General features: G+C 30.3%; 1 protein-coding gene across 1 annotated transcript in view; it reads right to left on the bottom strand.

Moving 5' to 3' along the window:
• Positions 1 to 590: 590 nt before the first annotated feature.
• Znf280d (zinc finger protein 280D) overlaps positions 591 to 13,229 on the bottom strand; it is a 95,264-nt gene continuing 82,625 nt past the window's right edge. The window contains 3 exon segments of the mRNA XM_047539055.1: positions 591 to 2,468; positions 4,609 to 4,664; positions 12,222 to 12,267. Coding sequence (XP_047395011.1) covers positions 1,841 to 2,468; positions 4,609 to 4,664; positions 12,222 to 12,267 — 730 coding nt within the window. The 3' untranslated portion in view covers positions 591 to 1,840.

Raw genomic sequence — 13,229 nt, 5'->3', positions numbered from 1 at the left:
TGGCATAATACTCTAGAGTTTTGGGCACAGGATGATAGGCTTGGCAACAAATTAAATGAAACTGAGAAGTGGTTCTTACATAGACTTTTTTCTACTCCCTGCTCCTCTAAGGTTTATATTATTTTCAAATTTTCCCTTCTATAGATTTCTGTTTCAAAAAGGTGAAAGATGACAGTTAATGGGCTTCTCTGTCTTTTCTTGGGTATGGAAAGATGAAATATCAGTTCTTCCTCAAATAGTCAAGAAAATAATAATTATATATTATGCCTATTTAGCCTCTTAAAGTCATTTTAAAATGTACAATATTAAACTGCATTTCTCTTTAAGTAAAAGGATTTATAAAGCAACTATTCTCTGTAAATATCAGCAGTATTATCCCTTGTGCTTTAATTTAAAATAAATTTAAAATAAATTTATTTAAATAAATAAATAAATCATATGCCAGTTGAAGAATACAGAATGGAATTCTAATAAATTATTTGGATGAGTATACAATTTCTAACAGCACCAAAGGAATCTGAATCAAGCAGTGATCTGAAAAATAAAATAATTCAGGGACAGATTTTTATTGCAAATATTTACTCAAAAACTACTATATACAACATAATTTTAATAGCCACTTAAAACATTTAACATTCAGTGAAACAAAATTTAAGAATTCAAAGCACGTTTTAAGAAGTAAAACTGTAGCATTTAAATAAGTTTATTAGTACTTCAAAGCAAACTATTGTTCTTCATATTATTCATCTCTATATCTATTATGTTCTAGATGACAAAAAACTGCAAAATCAATTTAGCAGCCAACTTATGGGTAAATTAGGCTAAATTCCCCAAACCAATTTTCTCTATCATTGCTTTAGGTCCCATTTGAAGTTTCTATTTTACAATTAAGAAAATGTCACTTAGACATGACTAAATACATGCCAGGACATGTTTTCAGTTTACTGCTTTACAGTATCTACATTATACCATACTTTGGTTTGGCTTCCAGACCATTTTTACGGGTCTATTTGTAAAGAAGATATTAAAACAATATTAAAAGGATAGTAGCTACAGAAGTTCAACAATGAATTTCTACTTTAAACAACTAGTACATCGGGATTTTTGCACAGCTTACATACTGACCAAAAGCACAAATATAAATTTATATTTTAATAATTTCACTTTCACTGAAAGTTTAATTAAAGGTAAGCTTACAGCCTGGCAGGCTAACACTTGTTATGGAGGTACACAGATTCAAATATTCTGTTTACATGCTTCTGACAGACTGGAATGTTATATTGAATTCAAAATTAAGTTTATGTTCATCCAAATTCTCATTAGATCAATTTAGCACTCTGAGCATGCTCCATTTACCAGCATTATACTTAAAGCCTTTATTAACAATGCCAATCAGTCATTATTTAAAATCTATTACTCTGAAAAGGTACATGATTTCCAAATCTCTTTCTTTAAGTAAATGACAAGATTATACAGATAATAAGGATTTTAAGCTTAGGACTGAAAGTTTGAAAAGTTTAATTAATGTAACTAATATTCTCATAATCCATTCATATCTACAACCAAGTCTCATTTCTTCAAAAACATAGCCTTTTGATCTCAAACTTAGCCTTCATTAAAATCCTGTTCATGTTTTTAAAAACTTGGAAATCCATACCATGCATGCTATAGTTGAACTGATTTGTTTAATAACTTAGATTGAACATACAAGTGAAGTATACAAATGACCTCCCTCACATTTTCCTATTTCTGAACTCCACCACAGCACTACCGAGCTCACCTGATCGCACTGTTCCAAATGCTCTTTCTGTTGGTATGCTACAATTTAGAATGACTAATTTCAACTTTGTTCTTTTTCATCTGCCAAGTCTACTGTCGTCTCTGTTGTACTAGGACTCTTTTCTCCAGGAATGTCATTTGTTTGATCAGACACTACTTCATCAGTCTTGGCAGAAGAATCACCACCTTTCTGAAGAATCTCTGTGGCTTCATACTCAAGTACCTCTGATGGTGTCAAAGGTTCCAAATGAACACTGCCTTGCTCACTTACATCAGAACTAACAGATGCCGATTCATCTCTTTTTCTCAAAAACTGATCAATGCTAACATCACCTGATGTTAACCGCAAATCCTTAATATTCTTCGAAGAAAAGAACACACTCCTAGATTCACTGGAGTTGTGATCTTTAATCTGATCACTTGATATTATGTTTTCTGAACTTTGGCCCATCTTCAATTCCATTTCCTGACAAATGTGCTGTATTTGTTTTTCTTTTTCCATTTTATCTGTACCAATATTTGAATCATAACTGAAGATTTTCTTTGAGTCAGTTTCCTTGTCTGCAAGACAGGTATTATTTTCTTTATCTGAAACTGTTGTATTTTCTTCACATTTTGTTGCTGATGAATCTTCAAATAAATTTCTATCACATTTTTTTTCTTCAGCTAAAAAAGCTTTATCTTGCTTACTGAAAAAATAAAATCATTCATTATCTATTTCTTCATAAAACAATGTATTTGAACACCATCAAAATAAAGACATATGCTAAGAAATAATAATAATAAAAAAAAGTCAAGGCATCTTTGCTCACTGAAAAGGAAAACATATGCAGATTCCAGTCTTTGCTGGGAGGTTACATTTAGGAAGAGGCCATTTTCTTAAACAAGACTGTGAGAAACTCTGGAGAAATATTTTAAAAGACATCCAGGGAGTCTATCCACTGATTTTAAAGTCATTATTTCATCTGTTCAAGACCTTGGCCTGTTTTTAGTTAAAATTTAAGTGCTGTTATTAATCTGTCAGAGCACCTAACATTAGGAATATATTTGAAAAAATATTTCTTTCTGTAATGGTTTTTGCATTCTATGCTTAAAATGTCTTTCCCTATGCAAAATCAGATATACATTGACAAATGTATATCTAGCCTAATTTAAAAAAATTTAAAAAAATAAACACATGCCTGAAAAAAACACATACATATATACAATGTATACATATATCTGTGTCTGTGCATATTTGTACAGATTAAAACTAGCTGGAACTCAGATTTTTTCCCAGTGAATTATGCCAATATCCTAGCAACATTTTCCAAGAGTCACTTATCATTTATTGAATTAATATATGTATAAGACTATTTTTCTGCAATTTATGCTGCTCTACTGATCTGTTTATAGACTAGTTTTGGGCCAATACCACACTGTCTTAACAAAAGATTAATAATGTACTTTATTATCTAGTAGAGCAAATCACCTATATTCTGCTACTCTTCACAAATCTCATAGTTTAAAATGTAAAAGACATTTGTACAACAATGATCATTGAAATCATGCTAAAAATAGTGAACACACAAATTAGTATCTAACATGGAGAAATAATAAAATACATTATGGTATTTATAAATAGAAAATTACAAATCTTATTTTAAGTTTGCCTGTTTCCAAACCAAGTCTCATTGAAATATTCAACGTAATACTGTTTAAATCTATAAATTAATTTGGCAAATGGTCTATCATGCAAGTTATCTCAGTAAACTTTTGCTTTGTTTTAGGCACATTTTTCATTTTTGTTACTACTGTGAATCAACTTTTTTGTCCAGTATGTTTTATAATCATTGGTCTATCAGATTCTGATTTTTTTTACATTAAACTACCTTATTAATATTAATTTCAATCATTCTTAGCTCATTTTCTTAGATTTTATTGATCAATTACATATAAAAATTATTTGTCTCTCATTTCAAATTAGTACAATTTTTATCTTTGTTCAGGTCATATTAAACTATAATTTACAGAAAATGTTAAATATAGGGAGTCTGTTTTTCCTAACTCCCTAATTGATTTTTTGTTAGCCTTCTGCCCCAATCTGCTCCAGAACTCAAGGAAACATGTTAGGTGAAGACAAGGCTAGATAACTTACTACTAAAGCTCAAGATACACTTTCATAAGGTCTTATTCAGTGATTTACTTTTTTGAGGTAAGAAATTAATTAATCTTAACAGATTAACAATCAACCCACTGTAAAACATGGCATAAAGAAAAGGGTAAAATACTTAATCTAAAATACTAAATAAAGTTCTAATTAGAATGCTGGGATTCTCTTTTGCTAAAAAGGACTATGTTTCATAGAAATCTACCTAAGCACTGAAATTCTTAAAAACTCAATCCCTGAATTTTCAAACTTTTATGTTTAGATCCCACCACAGAAACATCTTTATAGCTTTTTGAAAATACTTTAAGATTACTTATTTGCAAAAATTTTCCCAGTCTTATAACCTTTAGCATCCTATAACTGTTTTTATTTAATAGGGATAACTAAAATTTATTAACATATACTTACTAAGTAATTTAAGTATTATTAAGTACTTTTTAAAAAATTTAACAACTTATCAAATGTACTGTGAACGTTAATAAGATTTAAAAACCAAGGATCTGGATTATTTTTAGTGAAATAACAATTTAAAACTTTATTTTAATTAAAAGTCATTACTGAAAGCAATAATATGTACAAAAAGCTACAGAGTCCTCTGTCAGTTAACTTTGAAATAACATGGTATACATGTTATTTTATGCATTTAAATTATAAGAGATTCAGTTTTTCCTTATATTTACCTTTCAGAACTTGATGATTCTGTTTTTTCTTCAGTCATATTAGATCTTGCAATTTCCTGAAAAGATTCACAATATTTTACTTTTACATTCATGATTAAATTTAAAAGTATTTTTTGTCAGATTGAACATTCTGGATAAAAGAAACAAGTGTACAACAAAGAAATACTGAATACAACAAAGAAATTGGAAAACAATTTTTTAATCTTAAGTAGAATATTTTCATAATAGAAATTTCTGTAACAAAAAATAGAATTTATCAAAATATTAACTCCTAAGAATTTCAGTAAATCAAAAATTTCTGGATCAAATTCAAGAAGTAGTTATCCAGTGATATCAATACCTATTGCCCTTAAATCTCTTTCAAATATCAGCTATAATTACAACTGAACAAAAATATAGTAAAATGAAACTTGAATTTGAAAAAAAGATGCAATCACAGGGGGGTGGGAGGGGAGGGGAGGAGGAAAAGAAATAACTGACAATATTGTTGCCAATAGTAAAAGTAAAAAAAAAAAACTAATACTTTGGAAAAATTCACACCCACCACTGATGAGATTAAAACTAATATTAATGAATGCGATTGCTTGATATTATATAACATAACATGTCAATATTTGGAGGATCTAAATAACTCAGTGAATCAATATTTTTCAAAAGACCAACACATGATATCACAAAAACACACATAGTTAAAAAAATCCAAAGCGTAAAACAAACCAACAGATTTTGATGTACAAAGTATAAAAAAATTCAGTGATGCAGAGTCAAATTCCACAATGCAACAAACAAAAAAAATTTCACTTGTCTAGTACTGGTGTAGTATCAATATAAAATATACATTTCTTTTGTTTGGGGGAAACAGTTATTTTTCAGAAATAAAATTGTTATTTATTAACATACACTGGGTTTACTATTGTTATATTAATCAATCAATAACCGTTTTTAAAATTTCTAACATGGTAAATACAGATGATTTTTTATAGTACAAATGGGTATATGTAAATAGTACTGTCTGGAGTTCTGCAGTGCACACCAACATGGCTATGCAAGGCACCCTGTATCCATCTAAAACTACAATGTTTTCAATGAACTTTTCAGCCTGGCTCTTTAATCATGTGTGGACAGTCATTAACACACCACTAAAGACATCCTCTAACATGAGAAAGATCAAACTAAACAAGAAGGAACAAAGAAAGGGGTATGAATACATGAGAGACATTGCTAGGAACAAAAGAAAAATAATCTATATACTTACTATTCCCAGAGAGGTATGTTATTGTACCAGTTAAACAATAAGACAACTTCCAAAAACAGAACTAAGAATAAAAGACTAAAGAGCACTTCAAAATTACAAATATGGCAACTAAAATAGGTAAGTAAGCAAGAAAGAAAATATACATTGAAAGGAGATGATACAATTGATCCAGTGTAGTAAAGAGAAGAGAGAGAGAGAGAGAGAGAGAGAGAGAGAGAGAGAGAGAGAGAACATGAAAATGAAATAACAAAGAAGGAACACAAGAAAACTTTCTCAAAACAGAAGTCTTCAAAATGCAGGCTTGTCAAACACCTACCATACTGAATGAAAAATAAGGCAATGGGCAAACATATCATGAAATTTCAAAACACCAGCTATAAATATAATCATTAAGGTTTCTAAAAAGAGCAAAGTAACCTAAACACAAAGAAAAAGTACAAAAAATGGCATCAGACTTATCAAAAACAATACTGAATGAAAGAATGCATAGAAAAATAGTTTTCTTTGCACATCGGTCAAACTACCATTCAAGTAAATATACTTTTAGATGTGCAAAGACTGAAAAAAGATACACTACTTCTGAGGAAGCTAATAGAACACACGAACCAATAAAATGACAAGGAAACCAAGAAAAGAGGAATTTATGCTTCAGGAAACAGAACATACAATAACAAAGATTGGCAAAGGAAAACGCATGAGGCTTAAAGAGCAACCATTTTAAATTGAAGCAGGGATCAGAGAAGAGATCTCCAGAACTCCCCAAAATATGTGTGTGTGTGTGTGTGTGTGTGTGTGTATAAACATTTTGGAAAAAATATTTTCAAACATTAGATAAATTGTAATTTTAAAAAAGCATTAGAACAGAAAATTAAACAAATGAGTAAAAAAAGTATACATATTTTTAACTCCAGAAAGGTAGTAAGAAGTATAGGGATAGAAAGGAAACCATAGTACACTTACTGACCCAGCATATGCAATAGTCTCAAAAACTGTGCTGTAACTGTGCTGGGATCAGTGCTGTTGTCAAGTCACACATGGGCCTCAGGAAGAAGAAAAAAATGCACGTCCCTAAATACAAGTTTTTGGGTATTCTTAACTGTTGTTTCTCAGAATATTAGTCAAACAACACTGAAAAACTGAAAAATAGCTGAACTGAAATCTACAACATGAGCTTAACTATTCTAACCAAATCAGAATTTATTACCATTTAACTTTGCTAGCTTTAATGAAAGCAAACACATCAATAATATATTTTCAAAATCTAAGTTTTACCTTGTAACAAGTAAGCAAACTGCCATGTTTGACAATTTCTCTTGACCAATGGACAATCTTGAAAATGTTTAACTTGTTGTTAGTTTACTGAAACTTCTTTTGCAAGATGCAACTGTGGATACAACTGTTAAAAAGTTCTGAATACCATTTCAAAAATCTGTATGAGATTGCACTAAGCACAATATGTCAAGTTTTAGAAGACCCAAATGTAATGTCAGTTTTATATTATAAATCATTAATACCGTATATTGTATATTGCTTTAAACTATTTCAGATCAAACTTGGATAGAAATTTAAACTGTCAAGAAATTTAAGTGTCAAGTCAGTGGCTATTCTACATAAATCTATGTATTTATAGCAAACAACTTTTCTTTCATTTAAAAATTTGAAATCTGAAGAACACTTTATTTTTAATGTCTATTTCAAATGTGAAGTCAGGGATGTGAAAATAACTTGGCTGAGATATGTGTCACCCACTGACGACCAGGACTGATTTGGCTGATGTGACTAAGTGTTGTCCTCTTTCTCCCTCACCATTTCATGTGTGTCCCACCAGAAGCTGAGGGTTTGGTCCAAGAGCATGCTCTTTGGTCAAGAGTATACAAGTAGCTGTGCTAAAGTCTTTCAAACAAGTTCTCAAAACATGTATGATCTTAATTTCTATTTGATAAATACTTTCTTCATAATTACCGATATTCTCATGCATTGATTCATGTATTTTTTTTTTTTTTTTTTTTTTTTTTTTTTTTTTGTGGTGCTGGGGATTGAACCCAGGACCTTGTGCTTGCGAGGCAGGCACTCTACCAACTGAGCTATATCCCCAGCCTGATTCATGTATTTTCAACTTCTTAACTTTTTCATTTATTTTTTATGCTGGGAAGATAATCACCTCTTGCTAAAGTTTCATACTTACTGAATATACTTTCAAAATTGCTTTCTATAATTTGTTGTAAGCAAGAAGAGAGGTCTTTCATGAAGCATGCAGCTTTATGTACACTCATTGTATTTTCATTGTAGAACTTCAAATAATTCCATTTGATTCATTCATTCTGTACAGACAGTTTGCATGATGTTTTGTAATCAAGATGCTTTTCTTTGGTACCAAGATGCTTTCAATTTCAGCATAATGTATTCTGCCATTTGATAGTATAACTTTTAATATTTGATAAATTTCTTTAATTTGGGTCCTAAGTGTCTTGATTGTATTTTACCTCAATGACCATCAAACATCATATGATTTAAGTCCTTTTAAGATTGACAAGAACATCCCACTGGCTCAGTGATTCTCCCCCTCCCCCATGCATATACTTCATGCAGTACTAAAAAAGATGGTCACATTTCAACGGATGCAGCATTTTTCATGTTATATTATGACTATGAGTTACAAATGGCACAAATGTGGCATAATCCTTTTAGGGGGAAATATTGGTTTGAATATCCCTAAATATATACACTTATCATATCTGCTCCATTATAATATCCCTGTCCAGGAGAATTTTTTATGTAAACATCATCTCTAATTTTTCTTTTTTTTTTTTTGGAACTGGGGTTGAAATCAGGGGCACTCAACCACTGAGCCACATCTCCAGCCCTTTTTGGTATTTTATTTGAGTCAGGGTCTCGCTGAGTTGCTTAGGGCCTCACTAAGTTGCTGAGGCTGGCTTTGAATTCGGGATCCTCCTGTCTCAACCTCCCAAGTCATTGAGATTACAGGCATGCAGCACTGCACCTAGCAAACATCATCTCTAACTAATTAATATTTTAAGAAGCCAGATAATATCTAGGTTTTTTTTTAATAAGTTTTATTGGGAGAAAATTTTCTATGTATTTCTTTTGTGTCAATCAAATCAGCAAAACTTTCTTTTGTCATGACATTATTCTTAATGTAAGCATGCCTAATAAGATACATTTATTCATGATTGATTATATTTGGCTTATGATCAAAAGAGAATGGAAAGTACTTTCCTTCTTTTATTCTCAATAGTATTTCAGATTAACATGATTTGCTAGTAGCATTATACATGTTTTGAATTTATTAGACAAGACAGATTCCTTTTTATGATTATGTATATTACAATATAACCTATATAAGTTCAAATAAATCAGAAATAGTCCTACACCAACCTTTCAATAATTCCTTGTGATACTCTTAAGAGGTAAACTACTTTTGCATAAAATATATATCTAAAATCACAATATTTTATCATATTCTATAAGGCATCATCTATCAAATTATCAATTTAAATATATTTTTAAAAATCTTCAATTTAAAAAAAGCATCATAATGAAACATGAAATTTCTGTAATTACAGATTTTAAGTTCTTTCAATCTTGAAACCACTGTTTGAGCTGCAAAAATTTAACTGATACATTATTGCTAAAAAATATGAATGGGTCAGACATAGTGTGGCGCATGCTTGTAATCCCAGAGGCTTGGGAGGCTGAGGCAGGAGGATCCTGAGTTCAAAGTCAGCCTCAGCAACTCAGCCCTAGGCAACTCAACAAGATCCTGTCTCTAATAAAATACAAAAAGGGGGTGGGGATGTGGCTAAGTGCTTAAGTGCCCCTGGGTTCAATTCCCGGTACCAAAAAAAGAAAGTATGAATGCAAAATAAAATAAAAGCAAGGAGTTTGAAGTATAAATAAGGAGATTATGATAAATGAATTCACTAATAGAACATTTTTTAAAAAGATTAATCTTTTACAAATCTTTGCCTAGCTTAAGAAACAGATTTCTACCTGAATCATGTGCTTAGATAGATCCACACTCGATTAAAATCACTTGTGATGAAATCAGTGGCCACAATGAAGGATTAAAATTTACTTCTAAAGTATCTTTTGTCTTTTCTTTTTGGCACTGGAAATTGAACCCTCAGGTGTTTTACCATTGAGCTAAATACCCAAACCTTTTTATTTTTCAGTTTGAGACAAGAGTCTTACTAATTTGCTTGAGAATCTTGATAAGATGTTAAGACTGGTCTCAAATTTGTGATCCTCCTGAGTTGCTGGGATTACAGGTGTCTACCACAACACCAGTGGGTAACTTCTTTTTTTTGAACAACTAGTATATTCTCTAGCTTTTGAAATTTCTAACATTTCATTTTCTTTTTTATAATTCTAAGAAAATTCTTAATTTTAACTCTGAATTTCATGGTAATTCTGTCCTAAGGGTTTCAATGTTAAGAGACTTCATCATTTTTAGCAGGCGAATATACTGTTTTTCTAGTCAAACTAGTTACTGCCCTTGTAGTTTTGATCAATTTCTCCATGTATTTTCTTCTGAACATTGTACCACTTGCCTTTTTAGATGCTATCTTTGTTAGAGAAAAAAAAATTAGTATAAGTTGAAAATGTTTATTTTTAACTAATACATTTAGTTAAATATATTTAATTTATATAAATGAATTTATATATTAGAGTCAGTTTATGAGTGAGGCAAATCACAAAAGAGAACATTACCCTACTCCCTGCCACCCAAGACAGGATAGCAAACACCAAGTAATAAGCACCAGCAGTGCTGCTGGAAGAAATGCAAGAGTGTAGATAAAGATACTCCTGGAGACGCAGTCTCAAGGCAAAGTCAAAAGCTGAGCATGGAGCAAGGACACTGAGAAAAAATTCCACATCCTCCACATAAGGAATTAACATAGGAATTGAATCTGGTACTTGCCTTGAGGTAATCATAGCAAGGAGAAACCCAAAATCCAGGTGAATGCCTTCCTAGACAAAAACAAACCCCACACTAAAGAATAAACATTAGCATATTTCCACATATACATACTCTTTACCCAGGTCCTACACATAGTGTCTCCCTTTCCAACAAACATGATACAACACCCAGAAAAGCAAGGGGAAAAATATCTGTAAGAACACAAAGAGGAAGACATGATCTGGATACTGGAATTATCAGACAGAAATTTTTAAATCACTACAATTAATATGTTAAATGCTTTAATAGAAGAAGGGAACAATATGCAAGATCAGAATGGGATTTTCAATAAAGGATCAGAACTCTAAGAAGAATCAAATGAAGTGCTAGAAATAAAAACAAACATATTCACCATTACAGAGGTTAAAAATACCTTTGATGGGTTCATCAGTATACCTGGCACAATTAGAAAATGAATCAGTAAAACTGAAGATATGTCAATATACAAAAGTACCCAAACTGAAAAACAAAGGAAAAAAAAAAAGAGTGGGTTGAGGAATGGAAATATAAACCAGGCATCTAAGAACAGGGCTAACATCAAATGATTTACCATATGTGAAACTGGAACTCCAGAAGTAGTAGATAAGGGATAGTTCAGAAAATACCAATTAGGATAAACGTCAAAAAACAGTTAAAGACACAAATAGATAAACATATAAAAAAGCAAATTAACAAAACAGACTTAAGACATTTCAAGTTCAAACTGGTTGATAACCAAACAAAAATGACATATTACATGTACACAAAGACAATAATTATATAAAGACATCTTGTCAGAAAATATGCAAGCTAGAAAACAACATTCTTTAAACCGTTTGAAAGAAAAAACAAAAACAAAAACAAAACTGGGAATTCTATACCTACCAAAATGTATCTTTTCAAATGAAAAAGATTTTATTAAACAACAAGTCTCAGAAGAATTAATTGCCAGCAGGCCAGCAACATAAGATATATCAAAGGAAGTTCTTCAAGTAAAAGGAGTATGACAGAAATGGAAAACTACATAAAGAAATGAAAAGCACTGGAAATGTCCCAAAATATAAAATCATCTGAAACTCTTAATTTTCCAGTATGCCAAGTGACTGAGATTTTACCTAGTTCAGGATCCTTACTTCATAAATTTATATCCACTACACAATAGTTAAACTAAATAATAGGCAAATGAAATATATGATGTGTTTGTCAAAATGAAAAAAACCTTAATATTTTACTTAAAATTAAGTATTTTTATATTTGATAAAATTTTTAAATTATATTTTCTTCACATGCCAATAATTATTATTGACATGCATTTGGATATTGAAATTTAAAAAAATCACACCAACAATATTTTCAGAAGTATAAACCATTAAGTTATAAAACAAATCAAAACTATACCTTAGACACAGATTCTTGTTTCTTAATGGGAGCTTCATTTTTTAATCTTGAAAACAAAATAAATATTCATTATTTTATACTTAGAAATATTTTACATGCTTATAGTAATTAAAATATAAATCTAAACAAATGTACACTTTATACCATAAAAGTAAATTGAACCTCTATAAATATTTCAAGGTAAAAGTAAAGTGCATGCTAATAAAAGATTTACTAAATGGTTAAAAATGAATAAAGACATGTATTTCTATTTCAAAACACAAGAGATTTAAGGAATGTTCTCTTTGCTATGTACAATTTAAAAGACAAAGACATTAGCAAACAATTTCAAACAAAGAATTACTCCTTCAAAAGTAAAAGCAGGAGCTAGAAATACACACACATACACAAAAATATGCATCAATATTTATTATAATAGGACTTTAAAAGTAAGAAACTTTTTCTACAGTGAAATTCAATGATAATGTCACTTCAGTATGTATTACAATTAAGTTACTCTAGATGCAGTGAAATCTCAAAAATAATCTAGAATTTTGAAGGATATATTCTTAAAAACCACCATAAACATTACTCAAAAATTAATTATACAGTATAAACTTCTTGACTCCTAAACAATGTTCATTATAACTTACTAACAATATTAACAAAGGTCTATGTCATCTAGAAAACCTTATAAAATAATCAACGATATAACAGCTAGCTTTTCTAAAGGATCTTTGTTTCAGAAACTGATGATGACTAAAAGATAGTATTTGGTGAACCAAGCATCATAAAAAACATGTTGATATTATATACTAAGTTCAATTTTAATACACATAAGTAGGTCAGCCAACCTGACCTGAAATGCCATTAATCAAGAGTTAACTGATTCATAATTTGATGAAGGCTTAGTAACTGCGTATATGAAATAATATATTTAACACAAGCAACAATTGCATTGACTTGAATTTCATGGACATAAATGAAGATATCTAACAGGACAAAAATGTCAATCCATGTCAATCTCTT

The sequence above is a fragment of the Sciurus carolinensis genome, chromosome 2 (genome assembly GCF_902686445.1).
Source record: "Sciurus carolinensis chromosome 2, mSciCar1.2, whole genome shotgun sequence".
NCBI lineage: Eukaryota > Metazoa > Chordata > Mammalia > Rodentia > Sciuridae > Sciurus > Sciurus carolinensis.
Note: the sequence above shows the minus strand (reverse complement) of the source record. Positions and strands in the feature narration are given on the sequence as shown.